We start from the raw sequence: 26750 nt of genomic DNA on the forward strand, positions 1-26750 counted from the left end.
ATGAGAGAAGCTTGTCAAAAAATACTTTAACAAAAGATTAAAACAACAAAACAAAATCGTAGTCATACCAGCTTACACATACTAAAGACAAATCTCTAGTCTTCAAGTAAAAAAAAAAAACCAAAGTCCTGTAATATACAACAGTGGGACTGTAGATCTAACACAATACAATAAACTACCTAAATTCAGTTTACACTGTTTAAGTAAGTGTCTTCAACTTCCCACAAAACCCTTCACAGAGTCTTTCACAGTAATTTCAGCCCTTTTTGATTTATTGAACCCTTTTTCCTTTTTTTTTTTTTTTTTTTTTTTGGCTGGGCTGCTGCACAGCAGTGGCAAGGCATGTAGACTATTTAAGGATAGACTGTTTTTGTGTTTCACACCAATATTCACCTAATTGAGGAGAAACGCTGTAACTCTCTTTTGTTACTCACCTCCCCTAGCACTTCCTGCACAGTCCCCTACAATAGTCTCAGTTCTGGATTCTCCAATGATGACCTTATTAGTCAAGGAAACTACCGTTTACTATGGCAGATGTCAACACATGGAGAATTCCTATCACCATATGGGAATGAATCATTGACAAGAGCAAACCTTTTATGAAATTACTAGCATAAATGAAAAGCAATAGCATATTTCTTTAGCCAGGAAACCTCACCATAGCCCAGTCCAGCTGGGGGAGGAGCAGGGGCTGTAGTACTGCCAATTGTCATCCCTGCCATGTGATTGCTGAGCTGCTGTACACTGGCTGGGGTGGGACCATATTGCTGGAACGTAGATGTCTGGCTGACAGGCGTGGGTGCTGAGCCTGGCAGAAACGGTTGAGAAGCAGGTGGCCTGAGAAGGAAGATGAGAAACTTCACTGGATTCCCCATCATACAAACGGTTACAATTCTCTGTGCCTTCTAAAATTTTTCTTCCACATAAACACTAGCTAGGTCTCAATTGTTTACATGAAGCACTGTAGCTCAGTTTTTGAAAAATAATTACATATACTGCATGGATCTGAATCCCTTTCATCAAAAAAATCCATCAGTTCTTAAAATACAAATTCTATGTTTATAGCATCTTTTTGTTAATTCCACTTTGGTTATCTCAACAAATCAGAAATACTGCAACAGAGTCTACAGGGTGAGCAACAGCAAGGCCTCCACAGCTAGGTAAGAATGCACTGTTGCTCAACGGATTTGGACTCTCCAGCTGACAGTGCTGAGCTTAACCAGAAGGAAACAAAAAACAACCACCTTTCCCCATAACCGGTAATCAGAATGAAGCGGTGAGGACTGTTGCTACTTTCACCACTGAGGTAATGGCAATATCTTTCTGGAGAAGATGCCTAGGAGCTTTAGATGAAGGTAACTCAGGGATCCGTAACAGGGGGAAAAGGACCCAGAGCCAATACTGAGGAAGTACTCAGTTATGACAGACAGCAACATGCTCCATACAGAGATCAATTCACACTGTCAAGGAATCAAATACTACAGCTGTGTGGATACAATTGTTTTAAAACAAAACAGTTTATGGGAATCAGAAAATTCCTTATGGGAAAATGACTGCCACAAGGAAAGTCTCTGGAAGAGAAGTGGTTTTAATCAGTCACTGACATCTGTTCATATCCTTCCAAAAGTGTTTTGTCTCTAGGGATTCTTACTGTCTAACAAATAGTCCTATGGCAAAATGTTCCAAAACAATAAGGAAGCACTAAAGAAAGTCAGTGTCCACCACAGGAAAAACAAAGTATTTAGTCTGGTTTAGATCCCAAAAGGTCTAGACCTAGCATAGGTCTACCAAGGCAGGCCTTCGTTATGATTTGCTTTTCTTGTATATACCTCTGCATTGGGGCTGCTGAGGCTGGAATTCCATTCTGCACATCTCCATGTCCAAACTGACTGTATGTCAGGTGGCCAGAAGGAAGAGATGCTCCAGAGGCTGGAGGGGGAGCTCCAGATGTTGGAGGGGCTCTTAAGGAACCTACAGACATAAGGGGGAAAAAAAATTTTGAAAAAATAAGTCACAAATTACTCACAGAAATAAGGGCTTGAACCAACTACCATGAAAAATCCAGGAAACACAAAAAAGTGCAGAAACAGTTTAATGTTGGCCAAACTGATATATCAATACTCCATGAGCAACAAATAATTTATACAACTATATTAGAAGTAGCAAAACTGAAAGCACAAGTATTTTTAGCCAGTGTCACTAGTCACCATCTCCACACAGACCAAGTAGAAAATACGTACTGTGGAGGGTCTTCAAAAGACAATTTCACCTTTTGATGAAGAAAAAAAGTTATCTTGTCAGTAAGGTATTAAATTCTTCCCCCTCCAACTCCAATTATTTTTATCCAGACCAAGGAGAGTATTCACACAGAACCTAATATTCATTACAGGTCAGTTTTCCCTACTTGAAAGGTAAACAGGTTATGTGAGTAGATCCAGTTTTCAAAAATTACATTCAACTAACTGCTTTTATATATAACATAATGGGGGCCACCACAGACTGTTCTTCCCAGCCTCTCAAGGTTGGAGGCTAACATGAATACTTTCTCATCTTTCAGACTGAGCTAGTTCAGTCACAGCCCAAACATATTTGCCTCAGAAACAAGTCTTCACACTTTCCACAGACCACATAATGTTGGATGCAATACCAGCAGAACAACTAGAGTGTCTATTTCCAAAAAAGAGAATGTAAACTCCTATTTTAATAATAGGATGTTAAAAATGCTGATAATTAACACAACCATATGACCATCCCTGCTAACGACAAGGGAACATATTTCATGTATGGGATATCATTAAATACAGATGACTAAATGGAGTAAACTGCCCCATGAGACCAGCGCAGCACACACACAATGTTGTGTTTTTCTGACAGTGACCGGCATGACAAGTTTAAAAGGGACTCTGAAACCTTCTTGTGAGGAACCATTATGAAATAGGAAATAAGAAAAGCCATTTATCAATTCTACAGCACAATTTATACACCAAAGCATGAGGTGTCAACTCATATATATTTTTATCTTATCTGCTACATGTAATTCTTAGTAAGCTTGTGGATACAAATTCAAGGAAGGAATTAACTAGACCTTGTATGAATAACCAGTAATTTCTTGGAGCTTTTTTCTTTTAAACCTCCTCCCATTCTTCATTTTCAGACTTAGGACTTAATTACTTCCAGAGACATTTATTATTTTTACATACCTTCATGTCATGAAATCTTGTCTTTTCTAAGGTGCTGTTACAGCACCTTCAACTTACTGTTCCTCTGGCTAAGTATTTCCCAGTCTCTATTTATATGTTGTATGGTATTTCTATTTCTGAATGTCTTTTGTGATACCTTTTCAGTTAATCCGAAATACTTTCATCTATTCTGGAATCTCTTCCCTTTGATAGTACATGTAAACTGTTCAGCATTATCTTTTGTCTTCAAAAGCATATTTAATCCAATTCTTGGAGGGATCCTACATAATTTTTTTTTTTTTTTAAACATTAAGTGAACTTTATTCCCCCCTCAACTTTAACAGGCATACAATTTGACAAATAGACGCTTACTTCAGAAAAAGCTTCAGAAGTCATCTTTTTCTAGGTCTTGTCACAAATATACTTCTGTAACTACTACCACAGACTGCTCAAATAGCCACTGAAAAAACTTCACTTGAACAGGTATGAATACCTAGTGGCTTATTAGCTTAAGATTCATTACTCTTGAGGAATCCTGAAGTTCCTCTTCAACACCTTTGAGATACTGATCTTACTCATCACAGACCTCAAAATGGAGGTAGATTACAGCAAAATGGGAACTGCTTGTGATTTCACTCAAAGCCCCGAGACTATATGGTCTTGGCCCAGTTCTGACTCCCCTAATCTTCTAAATAAATTGACACTGCTGGAAACAGCTCTTCCAAAATACCACTAGTTGGAAAGAAGGCAAAATACAACATGATTTCTTGCAGTGTTTCCAATTCTTACATCTTGATTGCCAACTTTGCAGAAGTATTTCCTTCTTCAAGCCACAGCTTTTGGAAACATTTATTTGGTTTCTATGCTATAGTCAATGAAGCTAAAAACTTATTTTCTCCCTTAAATGAAGGCACGAGTTACAAAAATCTCATGACTTCCAAAAACAATCTCCTGGTGCTTGGGGAGACTTTTGATTTCTTCATTGCAATGCTCTAATTTCAAACCTTGCGTTTCAGTTCTCTCTCAAGTGGGAGACTGCATTCTTTTCAACTAAGGATTCTCCCTGACAGAATCTGAATGAGACAATTCAGGTTTTGAAATCAGTCTTCAGAAAACATTAGTCACAAGTCAGTTTTTATCTATGAATCTGCAGGCATAAGGGACTTCTACTAGGATTATTTCTTCATATCCTATTAATGTTTCTACAGTGCTGCCTACAAATAGATTGGGAAGTGTCTCACCCACCTCTGCCTGAATAATCAGGTACCCACACCTTTGAGATAAATACCCATATTAAATGGGAACTTGGCACAGAAGCAGCGGCACAGCACAAACACTCCCACAGAAAGGACACCATTTACCTATGAAATTAGGTGCAAGAGAAGAAGTGTCAGAGTTGAGAGATACAGGAGAGCCCTTCGAAGGGAACCCCAAGGAAGGAAAGTAACCTGAAAAGACAGAATACACTAGTAAATCAAGCCTGAGAGAAAGCACCAAGAGACAGTGATTCCAATGCTGAGGACAGTCTGCAGTGCAGAAAATATCATGTATGTAAAATCCATGTCACATTTACCACATTATTCCTTAAGTTACACTCCCTCTCACCTGTTCTACCACACATATTATCAACGTAGTTCATATATTACTGTTAATACAAGTGTTAGTAGTATCATAAACTGAGTCTAGGTAAAACAATCCAGCAGCAGCCTAATTGTTAATGGCATTCAGATAATTAATTGTGTTTGCACTTTCAACTGCATAATATCATCAGAAGGAAACTGATAGACTGACTGAAAGACTTGTCCCGGTTCTTTCAATATTCTCATAGCAAGAAAGAGGTATTTTCAGCTAGCAGCACAGTATTCTACTTCTGGTCCCAAGCAAGACTAGCATCACTGACAAAGTATTCTCATGTTTCCATTAGTTAGAGTTAGGGTTGTCACATAAATCAGATGTGAAAGACTCCTTGACTGAGGATGGTATCAGCTCCCAACACTTCTCCACGCAGTCCTCCAAGAAATTTTATTGTTATTTTTTAAATAAATCACTAAGACAACTACTTTGAGATCACAGAATAACATTGGCAGTTTTCCTTTTACCCCTCACTGTCCACTAAATTCCTGTCCTTTTACCCCTCACTGTCCACTAAATTCCTGTCCTTTTACCCCTCACTGTCCACTAAATTCCTGTCCTTTTACCCCTCACTGTCCACTAAATTCCTGTCCTTTTACCCCTCACTGTCCACTAAATTCCTGTCCTTTTACCCCTCACTGTCCACTAAATTCCTGTCCTTTTACCCCTCACTGTCCACTAAATTCCTGTCACTCTAGTGCCTCTGAAATTAATTGTCTCTCCTCTACGTTATGCAGCTACAAAAGGTCTTGCTACAAAGACCTGCAATAAACATAATCTGTTAGAGATGGGGGTAGAAAGAATAACTATCACTATCTTCATTATCATCTGTCCACTGTCTTCGATAAATGCATTGTTTGTTTGCCACTCTTCCACCTGGATGTCATATTCAGCAGCTACTAACAGGTCAACTTCCAGCTGTTGTGCTAGCACTCCGAGTTTTACATTCCTTCCCTCTAAAGACAGGAATCCTGGACTTAAATTAACAGGTCCAAAATGCACAACTTGATAACGGAGATTTCCTTAATACAGTCTGCTAAGTCTAGGAAGGATGGTCTCAGAAGATAAGATGGAAGAGAAATCTCCACCAACCATGGGTGGCTTTTGCCTGATTTATCAGTAAAGTACAGGAGATACTACTTAAGAGTAGTGCAATATAGTAGTGCAATATATATTTGTTGTCCAAATGAGACCACCTTGTTGCCCTCACTGTCACCATACCTTTCAATCATTACTGCACAAACAAAATCTGCATTTTTAATCTGCACAAATTTATATGCACATTATCAAGCTTTCTAGGTATGTCCTTACTGAGCTGTCATGAACCCCGTATCTGTTGTTATAAAATTAAAAAAGACAAACCAGAAATAATTCAGAAGGGAAAAAGTTAATTCCCTTAAAAAGAAATCCTTTTCAGACTTGTAAAGTCTGAAAAGTTCTTGAAGTATCTGATGGAAGATGCTCCTCAGTTTCTTTTACGAACATCCTAAACATTCTTCACACTATCAGCCAAAACTTGTTTTCTATAAATAGCTGTACTGATGAAACTTTTCCAACAAATCTATAGTAATCTTTGTCCTTCTTGAATCTCCTCTCTCTCACTGAAGCAAGTCCAATTTGTCCCCATTCCTTCCATGGGACAGGAAACACTAGTCAGTGAATGGCTACATTGAGCAGTCAAACAGAGCACTCAATGGCTGAGCTCTGCCTCTGTCTTCCCAGGAAGCAGGGTTTCTTTCCTCTGCCCAGTGCTGATTTTCATTACTTTTATAGGACTTAAAATCCTCTGTGAAATTAGTTCAAAACTCGCAGATTAAAAGTGTTGTTGGAAGAGATTTATTGAGAGGAGGAAGAGGATTAAGGAAAGAGAAGGAAGATGGAGCAACTGAATAACCCATTCTTTGGCACACCACACTAACTCTTCTTCTACTCCATTACCGTGTTAACTCCAGACAAAAAAAAACAACAGGGCAATTATTCGGCTCCCAAATTTCAGTCTCCCACTTCTGTTAGTTTCAAGACAACTATAGGCTCTTTGATTGTTCTATCCTTCCCGTTGAGTTTGGTTTAAATTCGAGAAGTTGCAAAAAATTCAAGATGTACTTGGAAGGGAGAATAATACAGAGACCATTAGCATGATTAGCATATCTAAATGAAATTTGAATGAACATTTCAGAATGGAAGTTCACATTGTGCTTATCCCAGCAGAACTGAATTCCATCTGTGTGATTTTGAAAGGCAGAAATATTTCTACTCAAAGCAGTGGTATTTTCTTCCCTACATTTCAGATGTTAAAGTCACTATTAATCTCCCAAAGCAATTCAGGTACTCAGAAACAAAGGCTCCTAAAGTTCTTCAGTAATTTTAAGTTAGTCTTTCTTTTGAAAACAGGAAAAAAAAGTTGAAATACTTTGTTTCTTTTTTTTTTAAACAAACAAAACCAACAAGTGATATGATCCTGCAGAACCAGGGAAATTCTGGAACACACTAGCTTGCCACATGTCCACAAGCTTTCTATTGATTTCAGAGACATTAGAGAGAATAGCTCCAAATACTAGAGTTTCATCCTAGAGTTCTATGTCTTAATCTTTCAGGATGGAGTGCAGATCTTTCTGCATTGTAATGTAAGGCAGTCTCAATTATAGATCTGTTACAGTCCATAACTGCTGCCCTTCAACATAACCTCATCAGGAAGACTGTCCTAGTCAAGTGCTTCAGTACCACACAGGCAGGGACATACTGAAAAAAAACCACCTGTCTGTGCTTCTCAACATGTTAATTTTATGAGCTAAAAAAGAAGAGTAAGCCCTGCTAAAATGGACAAATGACAGAACAATAACCTCAGAATGTACAGGAATAACATGATTTTTAACATCATGTAAGCTACATACAGAAGAAAAGATAATTGCTACCACAAAATAAAGACTAGTAATAGGAAGTATACAGAAAAATTCCATGCACGCAACAATTTACACATGACCAATCATTAAGTTTTGACTGAGAAGTACCTTGTGGAGGGACTGGTTGTTGATATCCTGGCATCGGACCATTGTAAGCTCCATATTGCGATTGAGGAACTCCTGGCAATGGCTGTCCTCCGTAGGCAGGCTGCTGGTATCCCTGATATCCAGGCTGAGGTTGCCCGTAAGGAGGCCCTGTGTGAGCTTGCTGGTTTACACTCATTGTATTCACATCCCCAAACTAATCTCACCTGCAAAAAGGGGGGGAAAAAATGGCTTTTAGCAGACATAAAACCAAACTGGCCAACTTCGCTACTGTTTTCACAGAGATGAGAGCTTCTCAGATACTAGGGAAGGTAAAAAATGAATGGTAATCTACTCTTGCACAGCATTTTTTTAAAGTAAGATAAATGCTTTACAAGATTTAGTCAGAAAACAGTATTTTCAGAAACTATGTTTTCTAATCAACTTACTCACTGCTTCATCCTGGTTAGACTTGCGATCATCATCTTAGAAAAAAAAAACAAAACATAATTTGCCATTCCATAGCAGATGTTTATCAAGCTTCCCGAGACACCTTATGAACTACTTCCACCTCACAGAACATCAGAGCAACAGAAAACAGATTTCATGATTTAGACGAGAGATTCCTTAACATAACACTTCAGTAACACTGAACAAGTTCAGCTTTCACACACTTCACCATCCACAAAGGCTGCTGCTTGAAGTGTTTGATCAAATCCAGAACAGGACCGAGTATAGGGTTTTTTAGCTTTTTAAACAACAGACGATTTAAAGTTCTTGTTACATACATAAATTTCAGAAAACGAAGATGTACCAAAAGCAGCACATTCACCTAAGAAATACTTTTAAAATGGAAAAGCATTGCAGGCAAAGATGTCCCCTAAAGGAGTTATACAAAAATGTAAGACCTGGAACAGAGCATCAGAGACAGGAGAGATGTTTCTTAGCAAAGTTATGCAAGAAATCTCGCTTAACAGACAGATTCCCAATTCCTCTAACTGTATAAAGAGATAGACTAACTCTGTAAAGAGAAAAACAGAATTGCTGTTGGGAGACCCCAAACCAAGCAGGCAATTCTTACAATACCAGGGTACCAAGTAGACAGCTAAGCCTCACAGCCCTTGAGTTGTGGAGAGCCAAGGAGATGACTTCATGGGCAGGAGATTCTCTTCTGGTCTATTTCTCAAGGACATTTTGCATCCCCTGTACTCCTCTGGACACTCCGTATGTCACTGTTACCCTCTTCAGCTAAGACTATCTACACTAACACTGTAAAGAAGTGTGTGTTTAGAACAATTTTTTACTAAAAACCTCCAGTTTATATAAAAATGCAAAGTTACGGTAGAGCAAGTAATTAATGTTGCCCTCATATTTTGCTCCAAACCCTACGATGAACTTGTGCATTAAAGATACATAGTAGATCTTAACACAGAGGAGACATACAGCTGCCACAGCCACGAGCCAGTTGAGGCAAATCCCAACGAGGAATCTACAGCTTACCTCAAGTAGATAACAAACACCCGAGCTGTTTTGCTTACACGTTGATGAAAGCATGCCAATCAATGCTAAGGTTGGTTCTTCACATTACCAAAAACATGGCGTCAAAGAATTATTTCAACAACTGACACCACATTTGTACAGCAAAGATACTAAAATAACCACAGCTTTATAAGAACCATCCACATAGAAATTCTTTCAGATCCACATATATAAAAGGGAAAATACATATATCACAACACAGCGATCTAATTATTTACAGAAGAAAGCTAGCATAATATACACATACTCCATTTAATCTCCTACAGCTTTTAAACATGACAAATGTCAATACTAAGAATGCTAATGCTTACTCTGAAATTAGATATTAAACTATATGAAAGGAAATAGATGAAGTTTTATATTTTTATTCTTCAAGCTGTGTAAAAGTAATGATAGGGCTTTTGTTTAGAAAAAAAAGTTATCTTAAATATTTAAAGGTAATTTGCTCTTGAAAGTAAGATATAATGTTATTTGCAACAGCTTACAACAGCGTGACAGAATTTTTGATCAGACTGCAGTGTTTCTAATCATTATTACACATGATAAACATGACAGCAAGAGAGTAATTTCTAAAGATTTTGGTTTCCCACAACACCTTTGACTTAGTTCTGCAGAACAGTCTAACCTGACCAGACATGGGGCCAGGAAATCTGGACTTTGGGACCTGCTCCCTTCCCAAGCTCCCCTGAAGGTTAACCTCTTCCTCCCCAGGCAGGCGTTACCACATTTCAATCACAGACCTACCCCCAACCACCTCCTGTTCAGTGCAAACAGTAAAGCAGAAGAGTTCCTCCTGCAAAGGTAAAGGGAAGGGAGAACGCAGTAAGATGACTACTCTACCCACAGATCTTGGAACATCCAGGCAGGGCTTCATGGCAAGGCAGGAGGGCTGCTTTCTCTTCTTCCTGCCCCTGGTTATTGCTTATTGGATTGTGCATGAGGACACCTGGCTTCTAGTCACTGCTCCTACAAACAGGTCTTTCCTCCAGGAAGAGCTGCAGGCAAAGCAGTAGCATCCTGCAGGATACCTCCTGAGCTATAATCATTAAGACACTCTTCACAAGTTACACCGACAAAAATCTACTGTTTGAGCAAGGAATTACTACAGGGCAGGAGAAGGTTTTTTTAAAATTTTTTTAGATGTTTCTAACTCAAGTGTCCCAACTGAAAGGCAGATATACCTCAGACCTTTAGCTAGCCCATGTGGCATCCAGCACAGGCTAATCTCCACCATAGCACAAGTGATGCTTGCTCTATACTGGCAGAGGGTCAACAAGGGAGCTGGAAAGGAGGAGGAGATCTCAAGAACAAGCCCAGTGCTGAAGCTGGGGAAAAGGCTGCTTCGTTATTTCAGTTGCTCGACTTGCTCTAAACGTAAGGCTAGTGACGTGACATGCTTGCTCATCACTGATGCGGAATATCCAAAAGGGCAGGGCCAGGAGAAGGCAGAGAATGAGTCCATTTTCCTTCTCCCTCAATACAAGTCATTTGTATCAAACAGCATTCATTCTGTCTCCACTCAAAAAAAATATATGCAGATTAGAACCTGGTCACTTGAAGAGGTATGGGAAAGGAAGAATTTTATGCTGTCTTACGACATGAAGAGGGAAAAATAAAAGTCACAGAAAGAATTAAATACATACACTAGATAGGGAGAAATGGAGAAAAGAGGCTGCTTCACTTGATAAAAATACTGAGGGTATTCCTTTGCATGTAGTAACACATTACCAAAACTAAACCAAACATAATAGTAAAACATGCTGTCAAACATCATATCACTACTCAGCAGTTACGATACACAAAGCTCAAATAAGCAGGGCCCATGCTATTGGGAAAATATTACAACAACAAATGGTCATTACTATAAATAACAAACAATTTTCTTGCAAAGCATGAAGCAGTCACTCTATATCGTTTTCTATTCCTCTGTATAATGGCAGTTGACAATGGAAGCTTCGGTCAAAATAGTTACACAGCTAAAATTCATACTGGAAAGCTGTTATACAAGACAGACAACCAGTGATGATCAGCAACAAACTGATGGGAAAAAAATACACAGTCATATGGGGGTGGGGATCTTTTAACTTTTACAATAGTTTCCAGATTCCTTAGTATCCAAACAAAGCAGACTACAGTGCAGTTTTTATGGTCTGTTTTTTTTTTTTTTTTTTTAAAAACCTAGTGATTCATATGAGCTTGTTTCAATCAGCAAATCTCCCAGATGACTGAAAACTGCCTATTCATCATTTTTTATGGTCTGCGTTCACTGTTAATTCCCTTTTGAAACCGAAAAGCTTGATCTCATCAGTTCTTGATCGCCTTCTAAAGGAAATGCATACAGCAAAATTACTTTCCTTCAGAAAGATGCTAGTGCTTTTTTTACTAGTCCTGGTAAAATAAAAGGCTTGTTTGTTTCAACTTTTGGGAAGACTGATCCTTAAAAAAAAAACCCAAAATAACAGCATGGCCTCCTGTGTTATGCTGTAACTGAAGGAAATATGTCTACTTAATTTCTGAACACAGAAATCAAAACCATATCCAAAAGATGGGACAGAAGGGGACAATGAGCACCCTCAGACACCAACTCAGGATATTACCTACAGTGCTTTTAATGCTTCCATTCTGCAATTTTCTGAAGAATTAGCAAAGTTATGCTATTCTTATAAAAGCTTAGACTCTGGAACTAAGAACACTATTCTGAAAGGCAGATGTCCTTGCTTTTGTTTCACCAACAGCTTGACTAGGTCCTCTACAAGCACTCATGGAACACTTGGCTCTTTTCAGATAAAAGAAACTCCTGGTTTGTTTTTTTACAGAAAATCCTAGAAGAGAAGTTCATATCCTGGAAGTCAGAGACTGGCAACTGATCTGGAAACGCTCAGGCCATTATAACAAATGCCTTCCATACATTTGTCCAGATCAATCCAAATGGCACTATTGGAACTGCCCCTCCTATTTGGTTGTATTTTTGTGGTGTTCTGTCTTTCCATCTGGGCAGACTCTCAGCTTGTCACACCATAGGTAATATTTTCTTCATCTATGCCTTTTGAATTACTGCTGGAAACATGTTTTAACAGTTGATGAGAGGTAAAAGACACAGTTTTCAAAATGAAACTTTACAATTGAATATCAGTGAAAGTCCAGAAGCCACCATAGTTTTGAAGACACTTTCAGGAGAAGAAAAAATAGATTAGCTGCTAGAACTCCTTGACACAACAGGCACTGGAGCAGATTTTTGCAGCCCAGTCTTTCCTGGGCTGATTCAAAGAGGACTGTCAGGCTTCAAGACATAAAAATCATGGTTCACATCTAAGGTGTAATCACTTCCATGTTCTTCTAAAGAAGGGCCACATTAAACCCTGTTTTGTTAGGCTGATTCATTATCTTGGGCAAGGTCCAATACAACATACAAGCTACGAGAGTGAAAGTGGTTAAAAACTCAACAGAAAAAACACTTAGTCTTGGCCTAACCTTAAACCTATCACTATTTCCAACCCCTGCCACCACCACCAGATTTTCTACTTCAACAACATTTTACATTCTTTGTTGACTTAGGTCTCCTTGTGGGACTGACTTATATCTCTATCTCTGTAATAAAGCTCTAAGAAAATATTTCAGAAGTGCTCAGTTATGGGGATTGCCTCTGGAGAGCAACCCTGTGAAGACAAAAGTCACTGAAAATATAACATCAGCAAAATCACGGTGAAAGATTTCTCTCTTCCTTTGCTAGCTCCGCATACATGTTACAACGTGTGAAGTTATCTGACTCACTTCTGTGAACTTTGCACAAGTATAATTGATTAGGAAAAGTTACAAAAGGAGTTTAAAGTTTAGGGAAGAGGCCAGAATGAAGAATGAATGAATAGGAATATATAGAATAAGACTAAGAAACACGTTATACTGCTAAACAAGTTTTTTTTCACATACGTTGTAACACTGACCATCTTTCATCCAAAATTTCTGTACTCTGACTTCCTCTACACAGACATGCATTACGCAATTCCCATTGCTTGCAAGAAAGAAAAAAGCTTTTCCTAACACATACTGCCCAGTTTACACTGTCTTTAAGTGCTTTCTATGTCAACAGTGAACAAATTGCTGAACATAGAAGAACAAGTTCTATCTTCACAATTCATCACTAATAAAGCTTTTCAAATCTAAAGAACAAGACACATCCAACTTCTCTCTTCTGTGGAGACCTTGCTGTTGATCACTTTTAGTCACTCTTTGTACCTTGCCCTTCCTTAGCCAACCCTCAATTCTTTCTTGGATTTTTGACCCTCCTTCTGATAATAAGTGTTACCGGAAGAAAATATAGCCCTACAGTAGCACGAGAAAACATTCAAAGAGGTACAAGTATCAAACAACTCTTGGACATCTGTTTACTGCTGTAACTCAGCTTTCAGCCACGAAATCAGAACCTGGAGTGAATGTCACAGCATATTAAGAAATATTCCATATATCGATACTCACTTCACAGCCTACCTACAGAAATGAAGAATCCTGAGTGGTACAGCTTTAGGCAGAAAAGGGTAGAGGCAAGAATCTTTTCCACACAAAAACTGATAGAAATGCTTATGCTTCCACAGACAGTGTATATACATGACCAAAGGTAAGTCTCCTCTAAAGAGAAAGGCTCTGGAGTTTTAGGCCATGTATATTTCTATCCACCCCATAACCAAAACACCTACTCTACAAGATGGGGGTAAAAAGAAGAAACAAAAGGTTAAAGTCAGAGTTGCCTAAACCTACTCAGAACAACTTCATATTAATAAACAGTAAAGACTTCAGAACAAAATCAGCAACAAGTCATTCTAATGGTGTGATTTTACACTGCTCGTAAACAACAACAACAAAAAAAGGCATTGTATGTTATGTCTCAGATGGTGATTTCACTCCCTCTAACATCCCCCCCACGTCTGGTAGAGTTGGCTAAGGAACCCAGTAACAGAAAAGGATCTAAACATATTTTTATGGAACTATCACATTAATGGCTAAAAATCAACACTGAGTATCAAACTGAAAAAAATCTGTATTTTAGCATGACAATATGAGTATTAACTCTAGTGGATAACTTCTGGTGTGGGTATAAACAATTTACCTGTTTTGGCAACCACTTCTATCAACCAGGAAATTTAAACTGAACTTCAACTACAGTGTGACAGTTACCAAGGAGACCCAGTTTGGATGGTTTTGCAAAGCCTCTCTGACAAAGATTTCAGAGCTAAGACACCGCACACATATACTGTAAAATACTCAAGTACATCTCAAGAATAAAAAGAAATGAAACTAACCTTCATTCTACTCTAATGAGCATTGCTCAGAAAGAGTGAAAGCAAACTCCAATGATACGAAACAAACATGTTTAAAGCACCATCTGCATGGAAAGCAAGAGTCCATCTCATATAACTGCTTTTTCAAGACTACACTTGTATTTTGGTCATGCTGTCTCTATTCCTTTCCTCCTTCCTTTTTCAAAGCCAGAGACAGATAATCGCTGAGTTTTACTACCAAATCCAACAAAACTCAGTCGCTAGGTCTCCACACTAGATGACCACCATTTATAAGCCTCGAACAGCGCAACACAAACACTGGGGGAAGGAAGCGCGGATTAGGGACGTTGCAGAGGGGGTACCTGCCTCACAGCACACCCGGGCCGAAAAAAAGCGCTCGGCTCTCCGGGAGGGACCGACGGCCCGATTCGTAGCCCCGGGGACTCGCCGCACCACACCGGGACGCCGACGATTCCCCTCGGGGCAGCCTATGCCCTAGAGAATGCCCCGCCGACAACCGGCCCCGGCCCCGCATGCCGGCACCCGCTGGGCCAGGCCGGGCCGCTGGCGGCACGGGGCGCTCCCGCTCTGACAGGTTACCGGGGAAGACCCGGACCCCTGAAGGGGCCGGGCGTGGCGCGCAGGCACGGCGGGCCCGACGGGCCACCCGGCTCGGCGCCGCCAGGCCGCAGCTCCTTGGCGGAGAAGGAAGCGGCAGCGGCGCCTCGGGCCCCAGCCGGGCCGCCGGGCGCGGTGCCAGCCGCCCGCCCGTCCGCCCCAGTCACCAGTGCGGCCGCTGCTGGCAGGCCCGGAGCCCCCCCCTCGCCGCGAAGCCGCTCCACGGCCTCACTCACCGCCGCTGCCCACCGCTCCCGGCGCTGCTGCCGGGCCCGCTTCCGGTTCCCGGGCCCGCCGCTCCCCCGGAAGCGCCGCTCCCCCTCCCGCCGCCTGCCACGTCCGCACTCCCCGCCAACCCCCGGCCGCCGCCGCGCCCCGCCCGGCAGAGCCCGGATGCGGCGCAGACGCCGTGAGGCGGGGAGCGCGCGCGCGCACCGCCTCCGCTCGTGGGCGCTGACGTCACTGCGGGGGCGCTCCTCAGGGGCCGCGCTCCCCGGCCATGTGTGCCTGTTACGGCAGCGCTCGCGCGCCGTGGCGTCGCTCGGCGGCCGTCCGGGAGTGCCGGCCTGCGCTGATGGGCCCGGCCCGGCCCGGCCCGGGGCGCCCAGGCCGGAGCCGCGCTTGCCCGACGGGCGATGTGCGCGTCCCTTGGGCCCAGGGCAGCCCCGAGCGGGGCGGGAGGGCTCTTACGGGGCCGCTGGGGCCGTTTTCTCGGTAGCTTGCACAGCCCGAGAGCGAGCGTTTTGCTGCAAGAGCGGCTGAGGGCGGGCCGGGTGCGCCGCCAGGCGCTGCTGAGCCTTTGCCCGCGCCGGGCATGGCGCTGTTCGCCGTGTGGGCTGCCGGCGGCCTGCCCGGGACAGACCGCGACAGGGGGGCAGCCAGGGCCAGCTCTGCCCCGAAGCGCAGTGGTGGTGCAGGAGTTGTTCACTAGCTGGTAACGTTCGGTTGGTGTGCGCCCACCAGCGCCGTGCAATGGCACTGGATGGGTGGTGGTGTAATACTGGCAATGGAGTAGTCAACCGAGCAATGGGGTCCCAGCAAAACTGCTTCCTTTGAATGTTAGGGTGCAAGGGTGTCACAGAGATGGGTAAGGTATTTGTTAAAGCTAAGCACATTCAGAATAAGGAAGAGATGTTTGTCCTCTGGATCTTAACAGAAAATTATATTTTAAGCCCTGTAGCAAAGGGGGAACATAGATTTTATTTCTCTTACAACTGCAAGGGATTAAGGTGGCTTGGGATAGCCAGGAGGTCTTGTGTGTCATGGTCCTGAAGAGAAAACAGTGAAGGACTCCACACTGGTGAAACCCCACCTGGAGTACTGCATCCAGCTGTGGACTCCACAGTTCAGGAAAGACATGGACCTGTTGGAGTGGGTCCAGAGGAGGACCATGAAAACGAGAGGGATGAAACATCCTTCCTATGAGGACAGGCTGAGAGAGTTGGGACTGTTCAGCCTAGAGAAGGCTCTGGGGAGACCTTATTGCAGCCTTTCAGTACTTAAAGGGGGCCTACAGGAAAGGTGGGGAGGGACTCTTTATCAGGGGGTGTAGTGATAGGACAAGGGGTAATGGCTTTAAACTAAAAGAGGGTAAATTTAGATGAGATATAAGGAAGAAGTTTTTTACAATGTGGGTGGTGAAGCACTGGAGCAGGTTACCCAGAGAGGTTGTAGATGCCTCATCCCTGGAAACATTCAAGGTCGGGTTGGACAGGGTTCTGGGCAACCTGATCTAGTTGAAGATGTCACTGTTCATTGCAGGGGGGGTGGACTAGATGACCTTTAAAGGTCCCTTCCAACCCAAATTATTCTCAGATTCTCTTTGCGCCTGGGTGCAAAGCCATTCTCTTGGCCATTGGGGAGTCTATATACACAGTGCCCTGCACAGAACTGTTTGAATCCCACCTGTGTAGCTAATCCTGGCTATTCTGGTCCCAGTGTCTAATATTAGGAGTGGCTGTAGGAGATGTCAGGGAGCAGCAAGCTGCAGAGGGAGCACATTACATCTATAGTCTGCCTGTAGTTTTCAGGGCAGACAGATAGTGCTACTGTGTAGTAACACTAGCTGCACAGGGAACACACAAGTGGAGAGCACATCACTTGCAAGCTTGGTGCAGTTTCTCAGGGTCAGGTGCTAGTAGAAGTTTGTGCCTATGTCATGTCCTTGCGTGAAACTCATGCTAATGAATCCTGAGTGCTTGGTGACTCTAGGATTTGCATTTCGAATGGGAAGTGGAAATAAAATTTTTACTGAAATGCTTCCAGCTTTAAGAGTGTCAGACAAAGCTCTGGAGAGACAGGAGGTGTGCTATTTTCAGCCACGCTTCGATGAGAGATCCATGGTGTGTATGGGGGGGCACAGAGGGTGAGATTGACATGACATGTGTGTATGACAACTCTGGCCCCTTACCAAGAGCAGAATCAAATGTCTAATCATAGGCAGAGCAGCAGCTGAGAGTCCAGAAGAGCAGGGAAGACTGGGCTTGACAGTCTCAACTCTCCTCTTGTGTGTGTGTTAACTTGAAGGAGAAAGTGAGCAGAGGGCCTTTTGGGGGACCGGAGAGTCGTGGTGTGAACTGTGAAGATGGGAGTAGAAGATACCGCCTGTTAAGAACTGGAGTCTGTTTTGAAGTTGGGAAGACAAAATATCCAAAGCACAGAAATCATGGGAGCTGAAGAAGAAATGCTCATCACTCTGTCTGGAGGTGCCCCTTGGGGCTTCAGGCTGCAAGGGGGCTCAGAGCAGAAAAGGCCCCTTCAAGTGTCAAAGGTAGGACCTCGAGATGTGAACTGTGAGGGCAGAGTTGTTGACTTGTTTCTTTCCCACACTGCTGAACTCAGATATCCCTACTGAGCCGGGCATCTTTCACTACTGTTAAGGAATGCAGGAACTCCTTACTGTGGCAGCAGATCTTAAAAGGAAGACTTGGGTGGAATGGTCAAGCAGAGTGTGGGATGGGATATGGGTCCTGAAATAGATGCTATTGAGGTAGAGACAAGTGTCAGGTGAAGACCTGCTTCAGTGCAGGTCTGTACAGCTCAGACATGTTATAATCTGTACAACTCTCTCCAGTTGTCAGTAGAGATATAACCACAGTGACAGGGCAGGAAAAAGGGCTCAAATATGAAAACTTAAGTACTTCTGTAAGACATCCAACTAAAGAAAAAATTATTTAAAGCAACAAAAGCCATATTTGTAATTCAGTTCAACTGTCCCTAACACTTCATTACTATATTCCAGCTTTCAAAATAGATGCACATTTCTTAGGGTCTCTTCTATTGGTGAAACTTTCTCAATACTGTCTGAAGTGAATATTTTTGATGATCTAAGCAGCAAATATTGATTGGTTCCATTTCAAGAATTGAAGAAAAGCAGTTGTTTGGATGGGAGATGAAATAAGGAATAAACCTTGAGTTGCAGTACTCTTGATAAGCAGCTGTTACTGTCCGCTTTTCATAAAGACTACTGAGTAGCTTAAAAATTAGGAAAAAAAGTCCTCTGTTTATTAAGCTCTTAACAGCTGCATTAGCCTTGACACAATGATATCTTGGGATGTCTCACTGGAAGGCACCCAGCAGCAGGAATGAAAAAATGCTATGCCCAGCTCCCTCTGTTTCCTTAAGTAGACTGTGCCTCTGACAGAGAATTTTAAAATGAAATGTTCTGTGTCACTTGGCTCACCCCAGGTCAAGGACTGTTTTTGTGTGACTTCTGCCAAATGGTTTGGAATCCCATAGTTGGCCCTGAAGTGGATGTTTCTTACATAGAGAAAGATGATTTTTCTCCAGGAAAACAACTTCTGCATGTACTTGTAGAGCTTCAGGTGCTGAAGAGGAAGAATCAATATCCTTGAAACAGGTATCTGGCATCAGTGGTTGTTAGGAAAATGGGATTTTCAGCGTCCACATAAACTCTGTAGGGTCTAGGATTGTTTTGACTCTTGTTTTTCCCCAAGTAGACAAGAAACTAGGACTGAAGAGGGAGGAGGTACTGGATGTCTCACAGAGATTACTTAGGATTGAACAGCAGCAAGACCTAGCCATTACCTTAAGGTGAATGAGATATTGCTCAAGGATTAGTAACACTTCCAGAAAGGTATTAAGTAGAAGTAGCTGTCACCCAGGACTGGGTGTCATACCTTAAGTCTAGCAATACAAATATATATATATTTTACAATACTTGGATACTGCATAAAAAAAATAATTATGGAAAATTGATACAAATGCATTTGAGGCTCAAAATATATGTCATTCTTCAAGCAGGACTTTGAAATTATACTTATAATTTTGGGCTATTATTGTCCAGAATTTCATGGCATCCAGGTGACCATAGATACTGTCTTAAATGCAACGGCATTTAAACCTTACCAGGAACCCAGTAGATCATATCTGAATGTAAACTGCTTAGAAGAGAATACACCCCCAGGAGTCATGAAATAACCAAATTGTCCTCCTCTTACTATGCAGAGAGTAGAAGTTCAAATCTTAGTTTTCAGCTCTTTGAGTTGAAAGATCAACTCTTCATTCTTCTGCAGTTAGGATTCTGCTATTGACATCAGCAGGATGAAGCCTGGACCAAAATGCTGCCGGCAAAGCATCTTCCAAACCTCTAACATCATTAGTGCTGTCCGTCTGGATGTTTTAGGAGCCAAAGATGGGAATGGTCCCATGGCTAAGAAGCCTGACCAGAGATTGTAGCCATATGATACAGCATAGAGAAACAGGGCAGTATTGTCTGTTTCTCTATTGGTTTGTTAGAGCTGGGACTCCTGTTGGATGAGCAATTCACTCTCTTCGTCCTCCATCCAGGAGGTCAGTGCCATTGGGCAGCACTGGGAAGTGTGGTCAGAGGGAGGTGTCACTGAGATTGAGTCTGCCCAGCAGAGGTAAGGTCAAATAACAACACAGTGTTCATTAGTACGGTGAAGGATGTGTTGTGCGTGTATGGAAAGACAGATTAGATAAATGAGAGAGTCTGTTAGTAAGCTGATTGCTGTAAACGAAAGGACTCTTGGGGAGAAAGAGAAGTGTTCATATGAGACCAGGAAAACTTTAGCTTAGCAGAACAGAAATATTAGTGCTTTGGTTCTTACAGCAAAACCTGTTTGGACAGAATGGAGAAGGACAGAACAGGAACATGGCTGAATGTGGAGAAAATGTGATAGGAGATACAGGCATGAATATCTGATAGGTGCCAGGAGATAATTGAGTGGATAAAGTTGGTGTCTCAGGGGATTCCTGTCACTTTAGGCAATTTCAACTTCTAGACTAGAAGAATCACAGTCACTAAGGAAAGATGCTTACACTTGGACGCCAAGTCAAATTGTTTCTATGTACCTTTCTGGATGAAAAAGAGTGATAAAAAGCTAATTTGGGCCTGGTAAGTGGCAATGAATCAAGTATAACAAGTTATATATAAACAGTATACATCATAGTTATGTGGAGATGCTGGAATTGCTAGACCAGACTAGGTTAATGGTCACTCCATTTCCTGATTCCTGTTTCTTTTGTGTTTCCTGCAAGTGTTTCAGAGGAAATTGTAAACTTCACCAATGGACCTGATTTTCTGGTAATGCAATGTGGACGGAAATTCTTTCACCCCAGCTGATTATCAGCAGGCCCTATAAAGTACATAGGAATTGACAGTCCTGGTGGTTTACCCGACACATAAACAGATAATTATCTGTGAACAGCTAAATTTGTGTCTAAATCTTATATGGTTTCCTAATGAAGATTTGATAACATCAAGCAGACATGCATTCCAAAGACTAAATATTGCACAAAGTGGGATTTCCTGTTTGAGTTGTTCCTGTTGTATTACAAATCCCTGCATAATTCATCATCTTACATGATCAATTTACACAGTCACAGGTCTTCTTGCCTTTCTTCTTTCTAAAGGTTACATCTTCATCCTCTTTTTATTGTTTCTTTATATGGAGATTATGATAAATTCAATCATTCATTGCAGTTCTGGGTAGTTTGTTTTCCTGAAAATTCTTCAGGTCTGCTGTATGCTTTTTTTTTAATGAGATGGTATTTAATGACATTAGAATGTTTGCAGCATTATTCTCTATCCTCTTCAAATACATTGGTGGGCCTCTACTTGATTGTTCTGTCATAAACTGTTCACAATGATGGCTTAAATTACTGACTTTTTTCAAGTTACAGCTAACTCCAAAGGTACAGTGAGCGTATGCATTTTAAACCGTCCTTTCTAGCACAAAGTATTTAACTGGACATAACTAAATAAATTAGAGTGTTGGAAGTGGGGTGTGAACCCATTTTTCTACAGACTGGAAGGATGCATAGCTGTGGTTTAAACCATTTGACCAAGCAAGGGATCAATTCTAAACCTCAGACCAGCCAACACAAAGGGGTAGAAAAGCAGCTGTATCTTCAAACGCTGGATCCAGCTGCCACAGAGCTTCTGTGCCATCTGACTCGCTGTGGTTTATGTGTTCAGGGACACACCTAGAGCAAAATGCTGAAGTGATATACCTTGTGGACAGCCTCTTGGGCCATATATAACTAGCTTCATGTTCAAGTAACCTTGTGGATCCAAACCAGCTCTGCCTGCCTCAGGATCAGGGAAACACACATTGCTTTTTCCAGCACTGCCCAGTGGATATTGAGGAAAAAACCCTCAAATTTAAATAGCAAGCAAGACTGAAATGCTAGTATTAATGTCAACTGATTATATGCATCCAGATCTGTAACTGCAAATGTCTATTCCTTTTGTCTTAAACTTGCCTACAAGAGCACATACTGACTATTTTGTTCCACCTAAACGATCATTTGCTCTGTCTAGGTGCTAAAAATGTCTGATGTGTATATGAATGATAGGATACTGATGTGTACATTAAAGGGGTACCATAAGAATTCAGTCTCATAAAAAATGTGGTATCTCATAGATACTGTAAGAGTGGAGGGTGAGACAAAAGAAGAAGCAAAAGAAAATTTACTAGTGTCTGGGGAGCTCTCAGTGAGAAAGAATAGATGATTTTTAAATTAGGGTTGTATTAAAATATCAACTCAAAGGTGAAAGAACAGCAGATGTTGATATGTTCAGCAGGCAGATACACAGCAGGACCAAACATCAACAGAGGACATGAATAATTCTGCAGAAATTAGGACAAATTGGAATATGGAGAACTAGAGAAACATATAAAGGGGAAAATAAAGAGTAAAGAACCCAAAAAGGAAAGGAAAATGTCTTATTTTGTTCTTAGCGACGGCAATGTCCTTTTAAGTGGAATCAGTTGAACTACTGTGCATTCATATTTGGCTTATTGTGATTCCTAATCAATCTTTTCAGTCTTACCTAGTGAAGCAGATAAAGCATAGTGGGATTTTACACTACCCCTTACCAAAATAAAGCTGATTTTGTACAGCTCAGTAGCTGTGGTGCACATGGCAACACAACAAATCTTTGGCCAGAAACAGTCATCAGGAAAGGAACAAAACAAGCATAAAAGCAAGAAACAAAAAGGATCCATATATAGCAAGATTTTTATTTTAGAAAGGCTGAGGGAAAAGTACATGGTCCTGACAGGTACAGCATTCCTTGCAAGGAGAAGCTATAAATGAAGCTTCACCCATTCTGAAAAGAGAGTAAGGGAAAACAATACCATCAGGTTCCTGGAAGATTTCTTTGCAATAAGGATACGTGTATCAAATACACTTGAAACTAAACAAAATGTAAAATAGCTAGTCTGAGAAAAGTCATAAGATAGGACATAAGCATAATGATACATAAGCTCATAATGATACATAAGCTTATAATGAACCAAAGTAGAAACATAACATAGAACTATATTAGGGAAAGAATTTTTATGACGATGAACAGGGCAGCTTTAAGATAGTGCAAGTGCATGCAAACCTGCCTTTAGGGAACCTGCTGCAAAACAAGGTTTATTCCATGAGAAGGAAACCCAGTTACTTATTATGCAAAGCAAGGAAGGCACTTTTACCTCCAGAATAGTCTCATGCACAAGTAATACTGAAGAAATAAGTGGAAACTGGAAGCTTTCCAGCTGGTACTCATAGTAGAGGAGAAAAACCTGGGCATATTAGTGGATCACAAGAGGATAATGAGACAGCAAAAGATGCATCTCTGAATTAAAAAAGGCAAACATAAACAAATGAGCTTCAGGTAGCTGTATCTAACTGAGATAGGAAGGCATTGATGTTATTGTCTAATGCACAAGTGGGAATTCACTGGAAATATCACACCTATGGAGCCAGCCACTTTCAAGAAAAATGAATGTAAGGTAGAACAGCTATAGAAAAGGAGGGGAGGAGAGAAGGCTTCTTTCACGTAGCAAAAGGTTGAAAGATATGATTGCTGTCTACAAATAGACGTTGGGCAAATACCGGCAGCACTGTTCAAATACAGGACAGTATTTCACTGATCAAATGTGCATAAAACGACTAACCAGGGAGGTTCAGCAACAACTTTCCAATCTAGAAAAAGAGCTCAAAACCTTTTGCAATCAGTTTATGAACTGAAGTAAACAATATGGCATCTGAAATAATGAGGGATTGGCTGTGATAACTCAGAACACTCCTTTCGGTTCCCTGTTCTGTAGAGCTACTCTGCAGCAATGGAGTGAATTATTAGGGGAAGCAGTGACACAGGATTGTATAGCTTTTAAAACCAAGAATTGTTTTGCCATTTAGGAGCGATTCATCACAGCGTCCTTTTTACCTCTTTCTCACATATCCCCACTTTCTCCTGTATGTTTCCCTGCTGACAATTCACTGTTTCTACTGTCTCCTGTGGCAGATATCCTTGCTGCCTGTATGTCGTGCCACCAGTCCCTGTGACCCACGGCCTGGCTGCTCTGTCCTGTTCACCTTTGCTCATGTGACATTTTTCCTGATGGAGGTGCCAGCTCTAACCCAAATAGGTCTGATGGCTTCCAGATTTGCAAGCACTTTCTCTTCCTCTCCCCTTTTCAGTGGGCAGGCTGTTCTTTATCTGTTTTCACAAGTGTTTACTGTCACACCTAAAAAAGTACTCCTGACAGCCTAGTCTATAGCAGTCACTAATGCTGGTTTTGGAGGGCCGAATATGTCTGCCAGTGCTGCAGAAGGAGTTCCTCAAGCAGCTTTGGGAGTGCTCCTGGACATGTTTTATGGCCTGTCGGGACTTAGGCAGGTGCCACCCTTGGCTGCCAGCGAGGGAGCGCAGGCTGCGGCGCTGGTGGAACTTTCCAAGGAGCAGCTGGGCCCAGCAGTCACCACGTGCCCAAGAATGTGGGGGGCTCCAGGGCTGCTGTCTGGCAGAGGAGCTGCAAGCTCTGCACAGTGCAGGGACAGCAGTGAGCAAGGTGCAGAGCTTGGAAGGGGAGCTCTGCTCTTCCTTCCCAGCAGAGATGGGGGAATAAGACCTCACAGACAATGATGGTGGCCTAAACAGAAAACCATATTATCGTGGTTGCAAATCACCATTGCTGATTGTATCAGCTAATGATCTGGTTTACAATTCTTTGTGCCTCACTAGGGCTTGGAGCTATCTGCAAGGGAAGTAGCTTTACATGGGAACTCCCTCCCAAAACAAGTATAGAGAGCAGACTGGGTCGGTGGTTATGCCATTCCCTCTAACTATTAGAATCTTGATTTGTACTCTATGTTTACTCTCAGATAATCTTTAACCATTTGTTAAACTATTCCTTTCTCACTGCCCAAGCCACTTTACTCTGCATTTATTCATTTTTGCCTCCTACCTTCCCTTAAAAGGACATGAGGCAATCATGCCTATGACAAAGTATGATGTGGGCTCCAGGTCTTTCACACGTTACTGTCCTGAATGGTTTCTCCTCTGCTGTGTGACCACAGATGTGCTGCCCCATGCTCTTTGCTTCCACAAGTTGTTTAAGACTCCTGTTTGAATGGCACTGCTAGAAAAGCTTTCCTTCTCCTCCTTGCAGAGGTGAAGAGTCTAGGCAGTTTTGTCTTTACATCCTATTTGCCCATTAGCAGGGAGGATTCCTAGAAGAATCTCATGACAGATGACTATCAGCAGTTGTGGTGAAACTATACAAGCCACATCTATACCTGGTGCATTAAATGTGCCTGAGACCACTCTCTGGCACTGATGCCAGCTGCTACAGAGTGGAACGAAGCCCAGCAATTAACCTCTTCTATTCTCCCAAATAAGATGACCGCAGACAAGCTGCCCACAGGCAGTGGCTCTGGGAATGGTCTGTTCTAGCTCCCAACCTGTGCCTGGAAATTGTTCTGGAGAGCATTAGCTGGCCTGAGCCAAAGATGTGCCAAGGATCATTTCAACACTTTGATGCTACAGACAATTGCAGTCCAGAGCCCAGGTTCATTCACTGGCATTATTCAACCTGCTACTTGCTGCTTGCCAGAACTACTGAATACGTTGGTGAAGGCTGAGCCTGTTTTATCCTGTACGTTCATACCTACAAGATACCTACAAAGATGCTGCAAGGCACAGGAAGGTCTCTGTACCAAAGTTCCCCTGGAATCCTTCAGGTGAATGGGGTGCATGTCTAATCTGTACCTGTGGCTGATCCTATCCTTGCTGCTGCAGAACAGTGGTGCTTATCCTCCTCAGACAATTGCTGAGAGGCTCTCTTAGAGCTGGTGAGTGCTGTTTCTTGGTACAGTAACCCACACTTGTAAATACGATGAATGTTGTGTACAATAACTTTTTGCAAACATAAGTCTCTTTTTGTCTTGGACCGTATCCTCATTCTATCAAAATAATAGAAGGTATGTCTTCTAGTTTGCCCTGTCTCACCATAAATACAGTGGAGGCATGTTATACTTTGGGCTGCTGCTGTTCAACAATTGGTAGCAGCTGAAAAGAGTCCTTTGAGTAAGGTTTTTATTCAGAGCTTGCATATCCTCACTGCTCTTTAGAGCACAGTACCAGCATGCAGTGCTAAGGCTGAGAACACCTTGTTCTGGAGGACTGAAGCCATGTCTCTGGATGACTCTGCCCTCTGTTCAAGGCACTCTCCTTCTGACCCAGTTTGGTGCCTGTCCCTGTAAAGAGACATTTTGGTGGCTATATTTGCTTACGAGCTATAATTTCCTTAGATGTTACTCCTAAAATCTTTTATGTCAAAAGGAGCAAGGCTGAGCCTCTAGAAAAGGACCTACATGGGACGTGTATAAGCATGTTTCTTCCGAACTTTTGTCCCAGCAGCTAGATGTGGGCACTGGGGCTCTTGCTTTTTGACAAACAAATCTGTTCCTTCTGAATCCTTGCTTCATATAGAAACCCCTTGATATCCTGCTGTTTACTCTGTTGAGAGTAAAATGCTTATCAAGTACTTTTAGTGTCTATTCTAGTACGTGTGGCATAATTCCTTGTCATTGGTATTACACTTCACTCACTTTCCAGCTAATGTCCCATCAAGTAACAAAAGGCCATGGAGATAGGGCCTCTTTTTATCTACCTGCAGCCAACTCTGACTAGATACTTGTTCCCAGCAATGAGCCCTGTGCTAAACTTTCTGCTTAGGCAAAGGTGGATTGTTTGGACTTGT

At 41.9% G+C, this 26750-nt stretch overlaps 2 protein-coding genes across 7 annotated transcripts in view; one reads left to right on the top strand and one right to left on the bottom strand.

Moving 5' to 3' along the window:
* The window catches only part of SEC24C (SEC24 homolog C, COPII coat complex component), a 38611-nt gene extending 23078 nt beyond the window's left edge, over positions 1-15533 (bottom strand). For 2 of the 5 annotated variants that reach the window (XM_074830657.1, XM_074830655.1), the window contains exons 1-5: positions 15462-15533; positions 7820-8022; positions 4541-4627; positions 1830-1971; positions 659-837 (exon numbers count right to left, since the gene is read on the bottom strand). In XM_074830657.1, the coding sequence (XP_074686758.1) occupies positions 659-837; positions 1830-1971; positions 4541-4627; positions 7820-7994 (583 nt within the window). In that variant the 5' untranslated portion in view covers positions 7995-8022; positions 15462-15533. Of the gene's footprint in view, positions 1-658; positions 838-1829; positions 1972-4540; positions 4628-7819; positions 8023-14969; positions 14987-15461 lie in introns of those variants that run through there. The other 3 variants (XM_074830659.1, XM_074830658.1, XM_074830656.1) reach the window with 2 other exon arrangements.
* A 726-nt stretch (positions 15534-16259) lies between these two features.
* The window catches only part of SYNPO2L (synaptopodin 2 like), a 41818-nt gene continuing 31327 nt past the window's right edge, over positions 16260-26750 (top strand). The window contains exons 1-2 of one of the 2 annotated variants that reach the window (XM_074830660.1): positions 16260-16312; positions 17752-17995. In XM_074830660.1, the coding sequence (XP_074686761.1) occupies positions 17891-17995 (105 nt within the window). In that variant the 5' untranslated portion in view covers positions 16260-16312; positions 17752-17890. Of the gene's footprint in view, positions 16313-17751; positions 17996-19069; positions 19085-26750 lie in introns of those variants that run through there. The other variant, XM_074830661.1, reaches the window with a different exon arrangement.

The sequence above is a fragment of the Strix aluco genome, chromosome 7, assembly GCF_031877795.1.
Source record: "Strix aluco isolate bStrAlu1 chromosome 7, bStrAlu1.hap1, whole genome shotgun sequence".
In the NCBI taxonomy this organism is placed as follows: domain Eukaryota; kingdom Metazoa; phylum Chordata; class Aves; order Strigiformes; family Strigidae; genus Strix; species Strix aluco.